General features: G+C 53.0%; 1 protein-coding gene across 3 annotated transcripts in view; it reads left to right on the top strand.

Moving 5' to 3' along the window:
- The window catches only part of CPNE2 (copine 2), a 56,159-nt gene that overhangs the window by 14,564 nt on the left and 19,660 nt on the right, over positions 1–21,935 (top strand). For 2 of the 3 annotated variants that reach the window (XM_055298931.2, XM_055298933.2), the window contains exons 2-12: positions 4,089–4,303; positions 6,985–7,164; positions 9,153–9,227; positions 11,177–11,248; positions 12,864–12,947; positions 13,229–13,318; positions 14,590–14,688; positions 15,169–15,255; positions 16,936–16,995; positions 19,369–19,502; positions 21,409–21,463. In XM_055298931.2, coding sequence (XP_055154906.1) covers positions 4,124–4,303; positions 6,985–7,164; positions 9,153–9,227; positions 11,177–11,248; positions 12,864–12,947; positions 13,229–13,318; positions 14,590–14,688; positions 15,169–15,255; positions 16,936–16,995; positions 19,369–19,502; positions 21,409–21,463 — 1,116 coding nt within the window. In that variant the 5' untranslated portion in view covers positions 4,089–4,123. The remainder of the gene's footprint in view (positions 1–4,088; positions 4,304–6,984; positions 7,165–9,152; positions 9,228–11,176; positions 11,249–12,863; positions 12,948–13,228; positions 13,319–14,589; positions 14,689–15,168; positions 15,256–16,935; positions 16,996–19,368; positions 19,503–21,408; positions 21,464–21,935) is intronic. The other variant, XM_055298932.2, reaches the window with a different exon arrangement.

Raw genomic sequence — 21,935 nt, 5'->3', positions numbered from 1 at the left:
TGTCTGATTTGGCAGCAGGGGATGGTGGCCTAGGTGGCATCTAACATGTCACAGAGGGGACCTGTGAAGTGGGGAGGGGGTAGGTGAGCTAGAATCCACCTCGTCAGCAATGGTGGGAGATGCAGGGGTGTAGACAGGGTGACCCAGAGGAACTGGTGAACTTGGATACTCTGGGTCCCATCCTGGGTGTGTGTGCAAATGGGGGAATGCCCTTGGCTTCCCTAGCCCTGATCACAACCTGCCCGCTTAGCCTCAGGCTCCCCTGGCCTGGCTGATGTCCTGGCTGTCCCCGCCTAGGTCCCACAATGTTCAGCAATCTCCTCACCCTGGCAAAAGGCCAAGCATTGGCCTGGGAGACCTGATTCACACCCTGTCTCTGCCTTTTCCTGGCCCTGTAACTTCAAGCAAGTGACTTTTACTCTCTGGGCCTCAGTTTCCTCATCTCTAAAATGGGGGCAATTGTCTTGCAGGCATGGGCAGGCTCTCTCAGCCACACAGCAAGGTTTTGGACATCCCTGTCTGCCCCATTCCCCACCCCACCCCCACTTGGCACAGCTGCCCAGCTGCACACAGTAAGAGTGAACGCAGTTCACCACCTCCTCCAGTGGAAACTGATTTTTACACGACAAGAATAAATCCTGCAGGCAAATTGTAGTGCTGTCCTGATGCTCTGAGCTCGTGTGATTATAACAAGGTTCTAGGAACAAAGGCTGGAAGGGAGGGGGCTGAGGACCAGCTTCATCATTGTCCAGATTTTTCCCCTACCAGGCATGTCCGGGTAGCACTGGATCTGGAGGGGAAGCTGGGAGGTCTCCGCTGCCAGCCCCACTCTCACCCTGGCCTCCTGCAGACTGGGGCTTGCAGGGGACTGCATCTGCCCAGCAAGAGGCTGGCACTCCGGAGTGCGCCGTGGCCTGGGTGAAAGGGAGGAGGAGTGGACCCAGCATAGTGATGGTGGCTTGATCCTTCCTGCCTGGAGGACAGCAGCTGCCTCCTCGCTGTTCTCTCTGCTACCTTTCCTTAGCTTGACAACCCCTTCTCCCCACAAGGGGCCGAGTAAGCGTTTAAAAACACAAATCAGATCATGTCAGTTTTCTGCTTCTAAGACTTCCCATCGCTCTCAGAATGAAACTCAGACACCCTATCAGAGCCCACAGCTCCTGCAGGTCCTGGCCACTCTCCCTGCTCCCTCATTGTGTTCCTGCCAGACTGGACTGTGAGCCCTGCAGGAGCTAAGACAGAGCAATCTTTTTTTTTTTTTTTTTTTTTGAGACAGTGTCTTGCTCTGTTGCCCAGGCTGGAGTGCAGTGGCGCGATCTCAGCTCACAGCAACCTCCACCTCCTGGGTTCAAGCGACTCTCCTGCCTCAGCCTCCCGAGTAGCTGGGACTACAGGTGCATGCCACCATGCTGGCTAATTTTTGTACTTTTAGTAGAGATGGGGTTTCACCATGTTGGCCAGGCTGGTCTTGAACTCCTGACCTCAAGTGATCCACCTGCCTGGGCCTCCCAAAGTGTTGGGATTACAGGCATGAGCCACCAAGCCCGGCTGAGAGCAGTCTTACTGTAGCATTCCCAGCACTGGGACAGTTCTTGGGACCTAATAGATGCTCAGTACACCCTCTAGAGTGAATGAAAGCCTCAGTTTCCTCCTCTGGAAAATAAGGGCGATATTACTATACTTGCCTCATAAGACTGAATGAAGATTAGCGACATTGCGCAGGTGACATGTTCAGTTAGTGCTCACAAGCACAGTGACTTGGATTTGTGTTCCCAGAGGGGTCCCACCCACCACCACACTTGCCTCCCTCCACTGGAGAAGTGCAGGGTCAGTAAACCACTTAGCCTCAGGAGGACAAAGTGTTAGTCAGGGAGTTGGAACCTGGCCATTGCTGGGTAAGTGTTTAGGGGCTAGGTTCAACCACTGGGATGGTGGGGCCAGTGTTAAATGCACACATGCCAGTGGAAATGAGACCTGACCATAGGAGGCTCAAAGGGCTGTGTCCTGATGTCTATGGGCAGATGGGAAACTGAGGCAGAGAAAGCCAGAGGACTTGTCTGCTGGGCCTGTGATGGGTGTGACCTAGGTCCCTCTCCACCCCTTGAGATGGGTTGCTCCAGTCTCACTAACACCTTGCACTCAAAGGAAAACAGAACTCCTTCAAGTGATCACATGTCAGTAATTAACCTTGACTGGAGGAGGATACTTGAGGCCCAGGGCACAGAATTTTGGGAAATTGTATATGAGTGAAAGGGTAAATTGTGTGTTGAAGATAAGGACCAATGCTGGCAGGATCTGAGGCATATGGAGGGTTTGTTCATTCATTCGTTTACACACTCATCCTTTTTTCATTCAGCAAATATACACTGGATGCTTCCTGTGCACCAGTCATTGTGTGTGAGCTGGAGATACAGGGTGAAGGTGATAGACAATGAACAAGGGTGAATTTTTAATGTTACTGTTACAGGAAACGGGTCCCGATCCAAACCCCAAGAGAGGGTTCTTGGATCTTGTGCAAGAAGGAATTCAGGGCGAGTCCATAAAGTGAAAGCAAGTTTATTAAGAAAGTAAAGGAATAGCCGGGCACAGTGGCTCATGCCTATAATCCCAGCACTTTGGGAGACCCAGGTGGGTGGATCACCTGAGGTCAGGAGTTTGAGACCAGCCTGGTCAATGTGGTAAAACCTCATCTCTACTAAAAATACAAAAATTACCCTTGCGTGGTCATGGGTGCCTGTAGTCCCAGCTACTCGGAAGGCTGAGGCAGAAGAATTGCTTAAACCCAGAAGGTGGAGGTTGCAGTGAGCTGACATCATGCCACTGCACTTCAGCCTGGGTGACACAGCCAGACTCCTTCTCAAAAAAAAAAAAAAAAGGAAGTAAAGGAATAAAAGAATGGCTACTCCATAGACAGAGCGGCCCCATAGGCTGCTGGTTGCCCATGTTTATGGTTATTTCTTGATGATATACTAAACAAGCGGCAGATTATTCATGCCTCCCCTTTTTAGACCATATGGGGTAACTTCCTGATGTTGCCATGGCATTTGTAAACTGTCATGGTGCTGGTGGAAGTGTAGCAATGAGGACTACCAGAGGTCACTCTCATGGCTGTCTTGGTTTTGGTGCTGGCTTCTTTACTGCAGCCTGTTTTATCAGCAAGGTCTTTATAACCTGTATCTTGTGCTGACCTCCTATCTCATCCTGTGACCCAGAATGCCTAACCATCTAGGAATGCAGCCCAGTAGGTTTCAGCCTTATTTTACCTGGCTCCTATTCAAGATGGAGTTGCTCTGGTTTAAACGCTTCTGACATTACCAGAAGTGAGCTTCCTAGTGACCAAAGCAATGAGAGAAGCCTGAGCAGTTGTCAGCTCCACTGTGGCCACAAGATGCCAACATGCTAGTTGCTGAGGAGAAGCCCAGGTTTTCCTGGCACAATGAGTATCTGAGACACCCATGTCCACTGTGATTTGTTGCTCATGTGACAGGGGCAACACACAGGGAGCTGTGCATCCTTACAGGTAAAGACTGACCACAGCAGAGAAAAACTTCAAAGACAAATTTAACACACCTACCAGAGACAGAGACTCTTTTTTCTTTTCTTTTCTTTCTTTCTTTTTTTTTGAGATGGTCTCATTCTGTCGCCTAGGCTAGAGTACAGTGACGCGCAATCACAGCTCACTGCAACCTTGAACTACTGGCCTCAAGCAATCCTCCTGCCTCAGCTTCCCAAGTAGCTGGGACCACAGGCACACACCACCATGTCTGGCTGATTTTTTAATATTTTTTGCAGAGACAGGATCCTTCTTGTTGCCAGGCTGGTCTTGAACTCCGGGCTTCCAGGCACTTGACCTCCCCAAGTGCTGAGATTATAGGCGTGAGCCACTGCGCTCAGCTGAGACTCCCTTTTCATGCATTTCCTTGCATTCTTCTTTCTCCAAACCTTTGCCCATGTTATTTGACAACCCGCCTCAATTTGCCTTCCATCTCTCCACTCACCTCTTAAAGGCCAGGTGGTAATGCCTCCCTATGGTGGGGCAGCGTAGCAGGTGTCTGTCCACTCTCTGACCCTCACTCCTGTTCCCCTAGACTGCCAGGAACTCCTGCCACCGCCACTGGCTCCCATGGCCCACATACCCAGTGGGGGTGCCCCAGCAGCAGGGGCAGCCCCCATGGGCCCCCAGTATTGCGTGTGCAAGGTGGAGCTGTCAGTGAGTGGCCAGAACCTACTGGACCGGGATGTTACCTCCAAGTCCGACCCCTTCTGTGTCCTCTTTACAGAGAACAATGGCAGATGGATCGAGGTGAGGCTCTTCTGTGTGTCTGCGGTGGGTAAGGGGGTGGCTAGGCTGCTGGGGAGGGGGAGTCTTCCAGGACTGGAATCCAAGAACTCTGATAGAAGTAGTTGGAGTGTGGGCTGGTGGCAGGGAATTACTTGGTAAATTGTTACTCTTAAAATGAAATTTTATTTTGAATATATTTAAAATATTACTTTGTGTTTAAATTATTACAGTTAAAATCTATAGATTTATATTTATAATTATATAATTTATACTGATTATTTGATTTTTTTTTTTTTTTTTTTGGAGACAGAATCTCTCTGTCCCCCAGGCTGGAATGCAGTGGTGAGATCTCAGCTCACTGCAACCTCTGCCTCCCAGGCTTAAGCAATTCTCCTGTCTCAGCCTCCCGAGTAGCTGGGGCTACAGGTGTGCACCACCACGCCCGGCTAATTTTTGTATTTTCAGTAGAGACATGGGGTTTCGCCATATTGGCCAGACTGGTCCTGAATTCCTGACCTCAAGCAATCCACCCGCCTCAGCCTCCCAAAGTGCTGGGATTACAGGCATGAACCACCACGCCCCATCTTGTTATAAATTGTTATAGATAGATAAAATTTTATAGTTTTACGAAATGTTTGCTTCAGCTTTTAAATAACCTTTCCATATTATTTCTAAATGAACACATGGTCAGTAAGAAACAGAGAAACAGTGAGCTCAGGCTTTGGGAGCTGGTCCAAGGCCCAGTGATGCTACTCCCTGCTGTGTGGCCTTAAGCAAGTGGCTGTCCCTTTCTGAACATGTCTCCTCATCTGTGAAATTATAATATATTTTTTTCTGCTGACTCCCTTGGAAGGCCCCAGATCTGGGGATATTAATGGTGCCCCAGGCAAGGACTTCTGAGCTGGAAGACTTTGGCTTGAAGGTTGCAAAGAGTTGCAACTTGAGGAAGGATGTTGAGAAACCTAAGCTGTTTAGACCTTCAGGTTTTAAAACTTGCTTTGCTTTTGCAAAAGGAAACTATTGGAGTAAATGTAGAGAATCCAGATAAACCTAAAGGAGAAAATCAAAATTGTTAGGAACCCGCCTGTCATAGAGAACCACTGTTAACAGTTTGGTATCCAGCCTTCCAGATGGCTTTATATGCATGTATATTTCCCAAAATATGTGTGTATTTTTTTAATGGATATTTAACTAGGCCACGTTGGGAGTTCACCTGAACATACTGTGGTTTACAAAGAGTTCCTATGGATGTTGGCTCCTTCTTGTGATGCCAAGAAAACGGTGTGGGATTGTTGACCTACTTTACAGAGGGGGAAACAGGGGCCCCAGAGTGGGTAGGGACTTTTTTGTGTCACCCAGCGTGTTGATGGTACAACTGGAAGTGGGAGGTGGGACACGGGGCCAGCTGAGGACTCCTGGGGGAGCCCCAGGCCTGTGAGAGGCATGTCTGGGGGCACAGTTCCCTTCCACCAGGTCTCTAGAACCCCTGTGTGCCCCCAGGGAGTGGTATCCCCCTGACTCATGGCACACCCCCCCGCCCTCCCTGACAACCTCTGCCCCCACCCAGCCCAGCCACCCTGGCTAAAAATAGCCCAGGGCCAAGACCTCCTCCGTCCCTGCTGCTCCAGCCCTTGGAAATGGACGGGGTGGGAGGAAAAGTCAACACAGCCTGGGCCCCAAAATAGACTGTCACCCAGACTCCGCGGTTTGGGGCCTCAGCATCCAGAGGCCAGGAGGCGGGTTTCCTGTCCCAGTGCCACCACTGACCCACAGTACAAGGCCCTGTGCTCAGCCAGGCTTTGGTATCCATAGTAGATGGGGTGTTGGGCTGCACAGTGTCAGGATTCTATACAAGATACAAACATCTCCCTGTGCTCCCGTGGAGAGTCCCTGACCCCACCTCCCCCAAAGAATCCTCCCTTCTTTCTGCTTCCTCTCTCAGTTTCCATGTAAAACGTGGTTTGAAAAAGGGTTTTCCCAAAATAAAAAGCGAAAACCACAGGTAGTCAAATCCTTTCCCTTTACAGAGCTGGAAACGGAGGCCCAGATGGGGAAAGGGCCTTGTCCTCCATCTCTTACCCAGGCAGGGACAGGGCCCGAGCTGTTACCCTGGCACCTGGGTAGGGAGCCAGGGCCGAAGAATTAAGAGTGTGGGGCCGGGCGCGGTGGCTCACGCTTGTAATCCCAGCACTTTGGGAGGCCGAGGCGGGCGGATCACAAGGTCAGGAGATCGAGACCACGGTGAAACCCCGTCTCTACTAAAAATACAAAAAAAATTAGCCGGGCGTGGTGGCGGGCGCCTGTAGTCCCAGCTACTCGGAGAGGCTGAGGCAGGAGAATGGCGTGAACCCGGGAGGTGGAGCTTGCAGTGAGCGAGATCGCGCCACTGCACTCCAGCCTGGGCGACAGAGCAAGACTCCATCTCAAAAAAAAAAAAAAAAAGAGTGTGGGTAGTAGAGTCAGACCTCGGTTTCGAATCTCGGCCCTGCTCCACAAGCTGTCCAGCCTTGGGGAAGTCACTTAACCTCTCTGTGCTTCGGCGTCCTTGTCTGTGAGCTGGGGATAGTAAGTCACTGACGATGACCACAAGAGCCTGGCACAGAGTAGGCACTGTACAAGTTAGCAGAATGATTTCCAGCAGTCTGCGAGGTCTTGGACCAGCTGCCTTGACTCTGACTTCCATTTTCCTGCCCCTCTGCTAGTACGACAGGACAGAAACCGCGATCAACAACCTCAACCCTGCCTTCTCCAAGAAGTTTGTGCTTGACTACCACTTCGAGGAGGTACAGAAGCTCAAGTTCACACTCTTTGACCAGGACAAGTCCAGTATGCGGCTGGACGAGCATGACTTCCTGGGCCAGTTCTTCTGCAGCCTGGGCACGGTGAGCTGGGCCCTCCTGGGTGGGAGCAGGGGCCCAAAGACCGGCAACCCCTCAGAATGTCTCTTCTCGTGCTGTCTTTCCCTAGTCCCATCTTCCTGGGTGGGTCCCAAAGTGCAGATGCAGAGTGGGGAACAGGCTTGGCAGGTTCGAGGCCCGGCTGAAGATCTCCCATCTGGAGGGGCAGCCAAACAGAATGCCTCTCAGGATCCGGGGCCCCAGGTGGCCAGGGATTCTGATTGTTTGAGTAATCAGGTGTGGTCTTGACCTCCTGGGGTAGGAGCAGCTGACCAGCAACCAAGACGCCCACAGTAGTCCCGCTTTGTGGCAGACTCACTGTGTGACCTTGAGAAATTTCCTTTCCCTCTCTGGGCCACACTTCCCCATCCATCTCAGTCCTTGGTAAGCTCCTGGAGGCCAGGAGCAAGCGGGGCTAGGTGCCCCTGACACAAGTCTCAATCATTCCTTATGGCTGTATGCCCTTGGATAAGCTCCCCTCCCCCTCTGGGCCTCAGTTTCCCCACATTTTCCTTGGGGATTATGATGACTGCTCTGCCCGGCCTACACGGTTGATGAGGGAATGAAATGGAAAATGCTTTGAGGGGTCCTAGTGGAGACTGAAAAATGCCCGGGGCCTTCCAGGAGATGGTGACCATGCAGAAAGCAAGGGACTGCCGTGGTTGTGATGTCTACTTTTTGTGTAGGAAGCAGGATACAGTAGTCAGGGTCCCTACCCTGTGATGTAACTGAGAAGAGAGCTTAAGGGCTTGTGGACAGGGCAGGGAACTGACAAGGGATGGGGAAACCATTCCAGGGCTTGGCCCCAGAGGAAAGCTGACCACCTTCACTTGGAAGGAAGGCAGGGTGAGGAAGTGGCATTGCCAGGGCCTGGTGAGACCTGTGGCCCATAGAGGGAGGCCTCTGGACTGCAACCGAGGCAGAAGACAGAGTAATGAAGAAGCTCCCATCAAACGGGGGCCCCCACCTCTCACGCCACTTGCTCTCCCATCTCCTGCCCGTCCCCCCAACTGGCTGAACCTCTGAAAGCCAGAGGGCAAAAGAGCCAGGTGGCACAGTCCCCAGGGCACAGAGCAGGTGCGTGGATCTGGGGAGAAGAACTAGCCCCGCAGGAGCAGGACTAGATCATACTGATGTGTGCTCCCCGCTGCACAGGACGACGCTCGCACCGCACCCAGGAAGCACAAACCATGCTGGCCCCTGAGTGCAGTGGGCAGGCACAGGTGGGAGGGTGACTTTTCAATGTGGCCCACTTTTCCTCTCTATGTTGTTTTGATTATTGCACGCTGTGTGAGTATATTACCTATTCAAACCAATAAAAATACATAGAAAGAATTGACCGGGCTCTATAGCTTATGCCTGTAATCCCAGCACTTTGGGAGGCCAAGGCGGGAAGATTGCTTGAGCCTGGAGTTCGAGACCAGCCTGGGCAACATAATGAGCCCTTGTCTCTACCAAAAAAAAAAAAGCCAGGCGTGGTGGTGCATGCCTGTAGTCCCAGCTACCCAGGAGGCTGAGGTAGGAGGATTGCTTGAGCCCAGGAGGTTGAGGCTGCAGCAGGCCGTGATCCAGACCTGTCTCAAAAGGAAAATACATAGAATCAAAGCTTGACTCTGTCCATCAGAGATCATAATCTGAGGCAGTTGGGGTCTGTGGAATGCCTCTGGAGGAGGGAGTTGGGGGGCTAACCTCCCACAGTTGTCTCCAAAATGCCTTTTCCTAGGGGCAAACCAGGCAGTGGGAGTCCAACTGCAGTGGGAGACCTCAGGCAGGTCTCTTACCCTCTCTGGGCCTCAGGCTCCTCATTGCCCAGATTGGCTGCTGTCCACGTCCCAGGGTGATGGTGATGCTCAGGCAGGTCACCAGCCAGCCAGGGCGGGGGGCAGCCCTGCCGAGCGGTGCCGGTGGAGGATTTTTCCTCCCCGGGCTTCCCCCACTTCCTCACTGAGCGCCCTTTCTCTTCTCTCCCCTAGATCGTCTCCAGCAAGAAGATCACTAGGCCTCTGCTGCTGCTGAATGACAAGCCTGCAGGGAAGGGCTTGATTACGGTACCAGTCTCCTCCTGGCTCTCTGCACCCCCTCCACCCCCACCCCACGCCCTCCCCCATCAATGGGCCGCTTCCCTGGCAGATAATCACCAGCTTTGTTTGGAGTAAAAAGGCCCAACTTACAACTTAGCAACAGGTCTCTTAGCAACCGGCTGCTGGCTCCACAAATGATGCACTGGGGGCTGACAAGCTGGGGAGGCCTCCAGAGCCCTGCCAGCAGCCCCCTCCCTGCACTGGCCCCTGCCTGCCCTCCCCTGGGGGTCGTTCAGAAGTGCCTTGCCCATCAGTGCCCTGCTTGTGGCTGCGACACGCAATGATTCCTGCAATGCGCAACAATTCCCATGATGGGCAGCAATTCCTCCAGCGATGCGCAGGCCCTTTGACGGGATGAGCTCCTTGGTCCTCAAAGACTCCCAGAAGCCAGGGCCACCCCTGAGGCCCAGAGAGGAAGTTCCCTCGGGCAGCTGAGCTAGCGAGATCGTCCCCTGGTTGTCTGGCTGCCTTCTGAGCCCACGCGATGCCTGGGGAGCCGGCCAGGCTGGAGGGAGAAGCCATGCCTTTGTGTTCCCGTGTGTTACTCCCCTGCCCTGGAACCTCACATGGCTCCCCACTGCCTGACCAACCCTTTGGTTCAAGGCTGTGAAGGACCCCTCAGACCCTGCCTGGCTGTCTTGCCTTGGTGTTTTTTACTCTCCTTCACTTAAATGCCCTGCGTTCAAAGCAAACTGAATTCTTAGCATATCCTGAACATACCCCAGGCTCTTACTTACTCTGTCCCTGCCCCGTGGATCGCCACCTCCCAAACAACCTCCCCTCACCTCTTGGTTTCTAACTGCTCCATCTAAATGCCTTCTCAGGCCAGGTGCATGGCTTGCACCTGTAGTACTACTATTTGGAAGGCTAAGGCAGGAGGATCCCTTAAGACCAGGAGTTTGAGGCTGCAGTGGGTTATGATCATGCTACTGCCCTCCAGCCTGGGCAAGAGAGCGAGACCACATCTCTGAATGAATGAATGAATGAATGAATGCCTTCACAAGGCAGCTTCCACCTAGAAGCCATCTCAGACAGACCCCACTCAGCCGGGTATGCCATCACCCCCAGCATTTCTGGCAGTTCCACTCTGGGCTTCCATCCCCTCCCCTGGGAAATGGGGGTGATAATAGGACTACCCTATAGGGTTATTGAGCAAGTCCCAGTGAGAAGACGGCAGGGCAGAACGGGCAATGTGGCTGGCCTCTGTCTGTGGGTCCAGAGGGCCGGATGCCTTGCGCTGGGTGAGGCCATCCTAGAGGCAGGAGAGGAGAGGAGGCCTCAGCGAGAGGCCCCAGCCCACTTGTGTTGCTATGGGCAGCAGGGGAGGGAGAGAGGCCTAGAGAGGGCCTCAGCAGTCTTGAAGTCGCCCAGCTAGGCCATCACTGGCTGGGCTGGGGTCAGGGGACCATAGCTGATGGGGAATGCATGGAGGGCAGATGACCAGTGTGAACTGATGGGACTCAGTTTTTCCCCTGGGCCTCAGTTTCCCTAGCTGTACAATGAAGTGGCTGTGATGCTGACACCTTGGTGTTCTGAGGAAGCTGTGCTCTCTGCAGCTGCAGCAGGGGCAGGAGGAGTCCGGTCATGCTGCTCTCTGGCCCAGAACCTCTCCCTGGGACACAAGACCACCCCCGGTGTCTGGTCCCTGCTTCATCTCTGCCCACCACCCCATGGGCCCTGCGGATTTGTGTAGATCCACTTCCTAACTCCTCATCACCAGATGGGTTATTTCCCGCATTTTCCAGAAGATGGAAACTGAGGTGTGGGGAAGACAAGAGATTTGTCCAAGGTCACCTGTCACTGCCCCTCCCTTCCCCCCCTGGCCCTGGAGGATTGCTCCTGGGGCACCCTGTGCCATCCTGCCTGGCAGGAAGCTGGAGGAGTCTGAGGAGCCCCTCATGTCCCTGGCCTTACAGATCACTGCCCAGGAGCTGTCTGACAACCGCGTCATCACGCTAAGCCTGGCAGGCAGGAGGCTGGACAAGAAGGTAAGGCGGGTAGAGGAGGGGCTCCCATCGGGAACAGTAGCCCCCACCAGCCCCAGGGCTGTGTGGCCTCACTCTGGGGCCTCGGGCCACCACCGCCATCACATTCTAGGGACTGGTCCAGCACAGGGCCCTCATGGCCACTCCAGATTAGGACTCCTTCACCTCTGAGGTAGTGAGTGTTCCATCCCTTAGGGGTATTCAAAACACAGCTGGAAACCTCCTCATCGGGGCATCCCCATCTCACTTAGTGTAAGTACATTCCAAGATCCTTACCCAATGGGGCCCTACCTGACATGTCCCCAGTGCCCCGACTCCCCGACCTCACTCCTCCTCCCCGCACTTCACTCTGCTTCAGCCAAATCTAGCCCCTTTTCCATGAATTAAACGAGGCACTCTTCTCCCTCAGGAGCTTTGCACTTGCTGTTCCCTCTGCCTGGGACGCTCTCTTCCTTGAATTTTCTCACGGCACCCTCTCACCTCCATCAAGCCTTCGCTCCCACATCGCCTCCTCAACGAGGACTTCCCTGAAATTGGTCTTCGATTTCCCACCCCCTCCTGCTTGTCTCCTTAACACTTATTACTGTCTAGCATACTTTCTTTCTTTTTTTGTTTGAGACGGAGTCCTGCTCTGTCGCCCAGGCTGGAGGGCAGTGGTGCGATCTCAGCTTACTGAAAGCTCCGCCTCCCGGGTTCACGCCATTCTCCTGCCTCAGCCTCCCGAGTAGCTGGGACTACAGGCGCCCGCCACCACGCCCGGCTAATTTTTTTTTTTTTTTTGTACTTTTAGTAGAGACGGGATTTCACTATGTTAGCCAGGATGGTCTCGATCTCCTGACCTCGTGATCTGCCTGCCTCGGCCTCCCAAAGTGCTGGGATTACAGGCGTAATCCCATACCTGGCCCATACTTTCTTTACTTATTTTCTGTCTCCCTAACTTGAATATAACCTCTTTAACGTAACACTTGCCAGGTGCAGCAGCTCACACCTATAATCCCAGCTACTTGGGAAGCTGAAGCAGGAGGATCACTTGAGGCCAGGAATTTGAGACCAGCCTGGGCAATATAGTGAGACCCCATATATGGATGGATAGATGGATGGATGGATGGATGGATGGATGGATAGATAGATAGATAGAGTCACATACAAAAAGTGGCACTTTTTAAACCTTAAGTGATTTTTTAAAGGCCATGATATTCCTTATGTCATGTGCAGGATAGTTTCAGTTTTTCACATTCCCAATAAAATAAACTTAAATGACACCCTCCTGGGAGCCTCACCCTACCTTGGGAATAGTTGCCCTCTTGAAGTCCTGGCCCATCTAAAATGCTGGAGTTCTGACTCACACAGGCTCTGAATCTTGGAGGGTCTCTGAGCACAAGCTCTGACAGCCTCAGGGTGGGGGATTTCTGCTGGGGGACCTGGTTGATCCCAGGGGGCTGCAGCTGCCCTGGGCCTCTTGCTGAGCCTTGCAGAGGCTGAGGGGAGGGGGCCAGGCTGGCTCTGCCCACAGCTTCTATCCTGACACCTGGCTGGGGAGGCAGCGGGGCCACACCCCCATCTGCCTGAACCTAGCAGGGCTGTGCCTCTCTCACCAGCATCTTCCCGCTTCTCCCAGGACCTCTTTGGGAAGTCAGACCCCTTTCTGGAGTTTTATAAGCCAGGAGACGATGGCAAGTGGATGCTGGTCCACAGGACTGAGGTGGGTATGTGGGGGCCCAGGGATCTCTAAGCAGTGGGCCTGCAGTCCAGCCCCTCCACAGCTCTGAAAAGGGTGGTGCAGTCACAGCCGCGCAGTGTGCAGGAAAACCCACAGTGGCACCTGAGGGACGTGCTTCCTCCCGGCCACAGGGATGCTCGCTTCCATCTCTGGAAGTATGGCTGTGGGTCTCCATTTTGTCACCCTGTCCCCACTGGGCTGACCCAACCCCAGAGCACTGCTGCCCAGGGCCTGAGCTCACAGCATCCCTCTGTGTCCCGCAGGTGATCAAGTACACACTGGACCCTGTGTGGAAGCCATTCACAGTGCCCTTGGTGTCCCTGTGTGATGGGGACATGGAGAAGCCCATCCAGGTGAGGGGGCTCTGGGGACCCTCCTCCCTACCTTGCCAGCTCCAGCCTCCCAGTCTACGTGAGGCTCCCAGGGATGCCTTGTAGAAAGCTCTTTCTCATACAAATGGAATGAACCCCCATCTTTGGAGGAAGGAGGACTGGAGACTGGGTCCTTATCCTGAATCTATCTGATGCCCTGAAGTACCTGGGCAGGGCCCCCACCTTTGAGTCCCTCTCTAAAACTCTCTTGCCCTCCCCAGAGGGCTGCGGAGCTGCTAGCTAGGGAAACACCTTGGAAATGATGAAATTTGGCATGATGAGGACAGTGATTACCAGTCTCTCTAAAAGCTCTCAGTCCTCTGGCTGAGTGCAGTGTCTCATGCCTGTAATCCCAGCACTTTGGGAGGCCGAGGTGGGTGGATCACGATGTCAGGAGATCGAAACCACCCTGGCTAACACGATGAAACCCTGTCTCTACTAAAAATACAAAAAATTAGCCGGGTGTGGTGGCAGGCACCTGTAGTCCCAGCTGCTCAGGAGGCTGAGGCAGGAAAATGGCATGAACCCGGGATGTGGAGCTTGCAGTGAGCCTAGATTGCGCCACTGCACCCCAGCCTGGGCAACAGGGTGAGACTCCATCTCAAAAAAAAAAAAAAATTATAAAATAAAATCAAATAAAAAATAAAAGCTCTTGGTCCCCAGGGGCTGGGTCTGAGAGCAGATGGGACTGGGGAGACAGCTAGGTCAGGACAGAGATTCCCAAGTAGCACACCAGGAATCTTAGGTTCTAGTACTAGGCCTGCTACTGCTGCTGTGAGACTTTGGGCAGGTACTTCTCTTTCAGGACCCCAGTTTACCCATCAGTGGGATGGGAACAATAATCCCTGCCTTCCTCCTAGGAGGGCCATGGCAGCTCAGACAGCATGTAAAGCTGTGATTTCTGTGCCCATCTCAGAAAAAAAATATGTCTAAAGAGGGCCCCAGGCCATAAGCTGAGTGGGTCACAACCCGAGACGGAGGGGGAGCCATTTGCCAGGTGTGTAAGGAGTGGAGTTGCCTGCACTAGAGGGTACAGCCTCCATCAGTGGGGCAGACACACTTTCTCCTTTTCCCAACAATCACGGAAGTCTTCCTGTAGGAGGCAGTTCAGGAGCTACCCAGGCCAGCTAGGCAGATGCTGAGGGGAGACACTACCCAAACAGAAGACAGAGGGTTTGCTTGGGGAGTTGAGAGGGGCTGGAGAGCACCTCTTGGGGGACAGCTCTGGGGTGACTTTGCTGAACCCACCCCAGATCATGTGCTACGACTATGACAATGACGGGGGCCATGACTTCATCGGCGAGTTCCAGACCTCAGTGTCACAGATGTGTGAGGCTCGAGACAGCGTCCCGGTGAGATGGGCACGTGTACTGTAACCCCAAGACCTCAGCAGGGCTGGGGAAAGGGGCACCGGGTCTTGGGTCAGGCAGCCTGGGGCTCAGATCCCCCTTCTGGCTGCGTGACCTTGAGCAAGGCATTCAGTCTAAGACTCAGTTTCTCCATCTGTCAATGGGGGCAGAGGATTTGGGTGGGGATTGAATGAGATGATGCAGGTGAAGTGCCCAGCACATAGTGAGCAGTCAGGAGCTGTCCATTTAAGTCATCCCGTGATGTTGGGCCCTCAGCTGGACAGTTTGGGGGTGCATTATCTGGGGAGGAGGGAGGCAGATGCTGATTCTGCTACCATTTTTGGGTGTGGACATCCCGGGAGGCTCCCTGGAGGAAGCATGCTGCCCCCATTGTCAAGCCCGTGGAAGGGATTCTAGGGCCAAGGAGGAGGATCTGTCCCCAAAAAAGCCCCGAGGTGAGTGTCTTTCTTCTGCGTTGCCCAGCTGGAGTTCGAGTGCATCAACCCCAAGAAGCAGAGGAAGAAGAAGAACTATAAAAACTCAGGCATCATCATCCTGCGATCCTGCAAGGTGAGCCGGCGCGGGCAAGCACAAGCCAGGGGCCAGGTTTCAGGCCACACAGAAGGGATAGACAGAGCATTGGATCTGGAGCCAGCGAGGCCTGTGTTCAAATCCTGGCTCTGCCACATCCTGGCCCTATGGCCTTCTGAGCTTCACCTCACCAGGCCTCAGTCTCCTCATCTGTGGAATGGAGATATTAATGAGGCAGAGCATGTCCAGGGTTACTCTTCTCTCACATTCCTGTGTGGAGGCCAAGGAAGGCACGAGCTGACCTTCCAGGGCCTGTCCTGGTGGGAGAATTATCATTGCGAGCTGCTGCCGCCCACGGTGGGCATGCAAGGGGCAGAGGACATTGGGTGGGGACACCCTGTCCTCTCTGGCATCAGTGTCACTGTGACTGCCATGGTACAGTCGGGGCCACTGAGGCCCAGAAAGGCAATGAAGTTCATGTCAGCATTGGCAAGGCTGTGGGCAGGGGCCAGGAGACCTGGTGGGCAAATAACTGCTGGATCTGGCAGAACATTAAGGAAGGCAGCCTGGGGCAGGAAAGCAAGAGACCTGGGCTCAGGGCCTGACAGCTCAGGAGTCCGGCCACTGCTCTCCACCAGCGGGTGGATCCCAGACCCCAACCTTATTTGGAGCCTCGTCTGGCTAGGGTTTACACGAACATTCAGTGGTGTCGCCACAAAAAAGCACTCTGTTAAAGGTCAAGATGTCAGATTGCAGCCTTGTGATGGATGGTCCTTGTTTCTGAAATTTCCATCATTCACATCACTTTTCACAATTTCTGGCACCTGCCTTACTTATTTTTTTGAATCAGTCTTTCTTCCCTGTATCACTGTTTTTTGTTTTTGTTTTTGAGACAGAGTCTTGCTCTGTTGCCCAGACTGGAGTGCAGTGGCATGATCTTGGCTCACTGCAACCTCCACCTTCCAGGTTCAGGGGATTCTCCTGCCTCAGCCTCCCGAATAGCTGGGATTACAGGTGCATGCCACCACGCCTAGCTAATTTTTGTATTTTTAGTAGAGATGGGGTTTCACTGTTGACCAGGCTGGTCTTGAACTCCTGACCTCAAGTGATTTGCCTGCCTTGGCCTCCCAAACTGCTGGGATTACAGGGATGAGCCACTATACCTGGCCTGTTTCTTTTCTTTTCTTTTTTTTTTTTTTAACTTAAATACATTTATTTAGAAAGAGATTATTAGAACTCTGCCAAAATTAAAAGGTCTGGCTTCTTTGCCAAAAAGAGACAAAGACCATCAAAACAAATACAGTCTTTTAACGGCTTGATCAATTTCTAGAGGAAGGCCTTGAGCTGGAGGCCTGCTCTTTCTCTTTCTTAAAAAGGTAGATTAATAAGGGCCAGGAGAAGGTAAGTACCTAACAGTGACAAATTGAGACACTCTGTGTCAGGTAACTGACACTGGGCCCTGGCACCCTGCCTGGAACCAGCATGTGTCTGTGTATCTGTGGGGTGTGGGGGTCTCTGTGAGTCCCCTACCCATTGGGAACCATTGCACTGAAGGCTTTGTTATAGAGAGATTTGGGTTTTGTTGTAATTAGATCAGGCCCATCAGCTTTTTTTTGACCTCCTTATCCCTACTGAGGCTGCAGGACATAGAGCAACAACTCCCCCATGGGGAGTGTGACCAAGTCAAGGGGACCCACTGACTCATCCGCTTTCTTCCAGATAAACCGAGATTACTCCTTCCTAGACTACATCCTGGGAGGCTGCCAGCTCATGTTCACTGTAAGGCTCTCCCCCTTGGATCCCTCTGCACCCCCATCCCAGTGAGGGTCCTCCCTGAAGACTTGGGCCACTAGTGCAGCCAGAGGGACTTAGGGTAGACTTCAGGAAGGACTTCCCTGGGGCAAAGAGTGTGTCCGGCCTAGTGAGGAGGGCATAAGTGGGCTGTCTGGTCCTGCTGGATGTGCCTGAGTTGGGGCTTAACCACAGGTCAGAGCACAGCTGCACCTCAGTCTGGCGGCTACACTCCTTCTGTGGGTGGAAGAAAGCAAATTCCTCCTCACTGGCCACAAGGCCTTCAGCGATCCCTGCCTCCTTCATCTGCAGTCTCCTTCCTCCTTGCTCACTGGGCTCTAACCACACTGTTCCTCTGTTTGCCCAACACGCCAGGCTCTGCTTCATCTTAGAACTTTGCATTTGCTGTTCCTTCTGCATTTGTTGTTCCCTCTGCCTGAAACACTTCCCCAGAACCTTTGCATGGCTGCCTACCTGCCATCTTTCAGGCCTGAGGAGGTAATGGAGGTCACCTTCCAGGGAGCCCTTCCTCCCTCAATGCCTTGCTGCTCCTCTGTCATATCTTCCTATTTTCTTTCTTTTCTTTTTTTCTTTTTTTTTTTTTTTGGAGACAGCGTCTCATTCTGTCACTTGGTCTAGAGTGCAGTGGCGCGATCTCAGATCACTGCAGCCCCCACCTTTAGCTCTCAGTTGATCCTCCCACCTTAGCTTCCTGAGTAGGTGGGATTACAGGTGCATGCCATCATGCCCAGCTAATTTTTGCATTTTTTGTAGAGATGGGGTTTTGCTATGTTGCCCAGGCTGGTCTCAAACTCCTGGGCTCAAGCGATCTGCCCACCTTGGCCTCTCAAAGTGCTAGGATTACAGGCATGAGCCACTGGGCCTGGCCCTCACTATTTTCCTATTTCTGGGCACTTGCCGCCCCGAGATTCATATGCATTTGTCGCTTCTCCCTGATCGTCGCACCCACTGGAATGTGAGTGCTTTAAGTGTGGGCACTTTCTTTATTTTGCTTCCACTCCAACCCCAGCATATCACACGGTACCTGGCACATAGCAGGTGCTCCATCATTTCTCGTTGGAAGAATGAACTGCCACCTTGCCTGTGGCCTGGAGTCTTTGCCCCACAGACTCTGTACTATTCATCCTGGCTTTGCTTCCTCACCCCAAGAGAGCCTCAGGCCCAGAAGGGAGGAAGCTGCTGGGGTGCCATGCTCTGCCCACCTCCCCATGTTGTCTCACCGTTCCCCATCACCACCCCGAGATCCTAATGGGAAATGGAGGGCGTCGCAGGATGCCATGGAGTCAGAGGATTGGCCTTGCTGACCTCTGACCCTGCTGCCCACCACTGCCCCCTCCCCTGCACAGAGGCCAGGCCCTCCTGTTCCTCCTGCATGGGTTTGTTCCTTCAGCGAACTCACACTGACTGCCTCCTTTGTGCCAGGCTCTAGGCTGTGTCCCTGCAGGGGTCCCTCAAGGACTAAGACATGCTGCCCCTGACCTAGGGGAGTGACCCTCTAGTCATATGAAGATTTGGATGGATGGCCCTTCTCTCCTACCCCACAGCAACTGAGTTCCCATGTAGCCAAATCTTCCCCTGGGTCCTACTTCTAACCCTCCCCTGCTGGGCAAGGGTTGTTCTTGCCTACCCCTCTGTGCCCTTTCTCCAGGGATTGGGCTGGGATTCTCCGGGGCTGAGAGAGCAGGTAGAGCCCCAGTCCCTGCCTGCCTATCAGCCCCGAGTCCCTGTTAAGCACCTGCCTTGTCTGCTGTTCCCAGCCCTGGGCCAGGCTTCTCCAGAGTACGTGCTGCGGTGAGCTCCCAGCTGACTGGGGAGAGGGGCACTGCTCTACCAGGCAACCCCAGGTCCCAGGCCCCTTGGTGGTCTGAGGGATAATGGGGAGATGGCTTGCGTTGGGGGTGAGGTTATCTGGGAAGGTTGCAGTGGAGCAGTGGCATCTGAGTTGGGCCTGGAAGATGGAGCAAAGTTAGATGGGGAGAAACGATAGCCTGGCTCTGCATGCAGAGGGAAGCTCATGAATAAATGCCTGCATATGGGAACAGATGAATGTGTGGGTAGGGATAGTAAGGAGAAAAAGGAATCTGGGACTGTACGTTAGTCTCTTATGTCATCACATCTAGGCAGTGGGCTTTATGCTTGGGCAATAGAGAGCCACAGATGGAATTACAGCAGAGGAGTGATACAATCAGACAGTTTCGAGGTTTCAGACCATCTTATTGTGGGGAGGGCTGGAAGATGAGTGGGCTTCCCATGTCCCATCTACCTCTCCTGTTCCCTGGGAGCGGGGTAGGGTGCTGGGGTCTCTGGCCCCACTGAGTGGCCTTTTTCTCCACTCTGCAGGTTGGAATAGACTTTACAGCCTCCAACGGGAATCCCCTTGACCCTTCCTCTTTGCACTATATCAACCCTATGGGCACCAACGAATATCTGTCAGCCATCTGGGCTGTTGGGCAGATCATTCAGGACTACGACAGGTAAGGTTGGAGAGGGGCTCTGAAGGTCAGCTAGGGTTCCATCCAACCTGGGAAGCTCAGTGTATCAAAGATAGAAGGGGCCCAGAGATCATCAAATCTAGGAATGAACAGCAAATGGCATAGGTGTAGTTATTACCGATTCCCATACCCTTGACAGACATTGCTAATCAATTGCTGAACTCTAACCTGCCAAGCCCAGATTCAAACTGGGATCGTTTTCTACACAGCACACCAAGTAGCCAATAAGAAAATGAATCATGATGGAAGATGAAACTCGTTCATTATTGCTGCATCCTCTCCTTTTAGAGCTGGGGAATGGGAGGCCTGGGGTGGGAATGGAAAATTTGTTCCAGGTCCTGCAGATCATGGGACTGGAGGCCAGCCATTCTGGTTCCTGGGCCCGGCACCTAGTTCCCTAATGGTCTCGCTTTGGGAACTTCTGAGAAGCAGCTGGCATGCACGGACCCTCCTCCCATGACCTTGCTTCCTGGGGACCTTTGGGTCAGGCTGGGTACCATGGAAAGTCAGTGAAGGGAAGCTGTGTGAAAGTGTGGCAGGTGTGGCCACCAACAGAATATGACATCACTGTCACAGATGGTGCTGATTGGGAGCTCCAGGTCAGAGGATGGAATGACCAGGAGGCTGACACGTTGGGAACAGGGGAGGAAGAAGCAGGTGCCAGAGATTTGGCAGGAAAGACAGAAGGCTCAGGAGTCCTGTGTGGACTTGGCCTCCTAGAGAGGGGCAGCCAGGGACCAGCATCTGACTCCCAGGGAGCCCAGGGCCTGAAGGATGGCTGTGATCCCAGGCCACATTAAGAGAGGTACAACATGCAGAGCAAGGGAGGTGGAAGTCATCATCAGCATGGTTGTGTGGAGTCCCAGGTGTCCAGCTGCCCATTCAGCCCATCACTGAGCTGTCTAATGGGCATTAAGACTTAGCATGGCCCCAGTGAGCTCTGGATGCCTGATTGAGCCACCATCACTTCCTGCCCAGATCATTTCATTAGCTTCCTCATCAGCCTCCCTGCTTCTGCCCTGGCCCGCAGTTATGTGTCCCCTCCATGGCAGCCATAGGGATCTTTAGTAGATGTCTGTTGAGTGCATATACAAATGAAATGTGATCCCTGTCCTCAGGGAGTTCTCACTTAAAGAGGAAGATAAGGAAGAAATCGTTGGAGTTCTGAGAGACCAGTTTACATGTGAAGCAGGAGCTATGGGAACACAAAAAGAGAGGCATTGTAGGGTATCAGGGAAATCTACGGAGAGAAGGGGCCATTTTGATTGGGCCTTAGAGGATGAGTAGGAGTTTGCTAGGGGAAACAGATTAGGGAGAGATGTTACAGATGGGGGCACAACAGCATTGAAGTTGGAATGTGAAGGTACCCTATGTGTTTGGGGAATAGCAAGTGGCTAGTGGCCAGGGATAGGGGAGTGGGGTGTGAAGGGGCGTGGGTGGAAGGAGATAAGATTAGGCTCTGGGGCTGGATGACACAGGACCTTGAATGCCCCAGGAGGGTTCTCATATTAGTAGTTTTCCCCAGCTATGAGCAGTAGGCTGAGAGACAGCCGGTACATTCATTCTACTTCCATCTTGACCTTGGTTTAGTGGCTGGCTGAAGTCTCAGTTTGAGAAGGATCTAGAAGCTGCGCCCAGGCCCATTGGTTAGAAGTACCATTGTTGTGGCTGCCACAGGTATAGATGTGGTCAGGCCACATGTTCATCAGGTCCCCGGAGGTGGGTTGGACTCATTAGGTAGATGATCCTAACAGCTTTTTCTAGAGGTGGTGAGCTCCTCCTTTCTGTCCTTGGAAGTGTGTGAGGCAGAGTGAGCCCAGCCCTGGGCAGAGGGTCGGGTGGTGTCCTCAGGTGTCTTACAGTGTGTTTCTCTTCTCTCTCTGATTAGTGATAAGATGTTTCCAGCTCTGGGATTCGGGGCCCAGTTACCCCCAGACTGGAAGGTGAGTGAAACCGGAGTTAGTTTCCTTTTGGTTGAGATGGGGTTTGTGTGTATGGCCTCTCTGGGATCAGCTCTGGAAAGGTCTTGGGTTGGAGCCCTGTTGCCCTGCCTTCCCTGTGTTCACCCCAGCCCACGCTCATTTCTCAAGCCTGATCCTTGGGCAGGCACTGAGGCTATAATGGGGCAGCACGTTATGTTCTCTGCTCTTGAGACCCATGTGGAGTGGGGAAGACAGATAGGATTACCAGATGTTGCAAATCAAAATACAAGACACCCAGTTAAGTTTGAATTTCAGATAAACAATGTTTATTTTTATGTATTTATTTTTTATTTATTTAGAGACAGAGTCTTGCTCTGTTGCCCAGGCTAGAGTGCAGTGGCACAATCTCCGCTCACAGCAACCTCCGCCTCCCAGGTTCAAACAATCTCCTGCCTCAGCCTCCCGAGTAGCTGGGATTACAGGTGCCCACCAC

This window comes from Symphalangus syndactylus, chromosome 11, assembly GCF_028878055.3.
Source record: "Symphalangus syndactylus isolate Jambi chromosome 11, NHGRI_mSymSyn1-v2.1_pri, whole genome shotgun sequence".
NCBI lineage: Eukaryota > Metazoa > Chordata > Mammalia > Primates > Hylobatidae > Symphalangus > Symphalangus syndactylus.
This window is presented reverse-complemented; position numbering and strand designations above follow the sequence as displayed.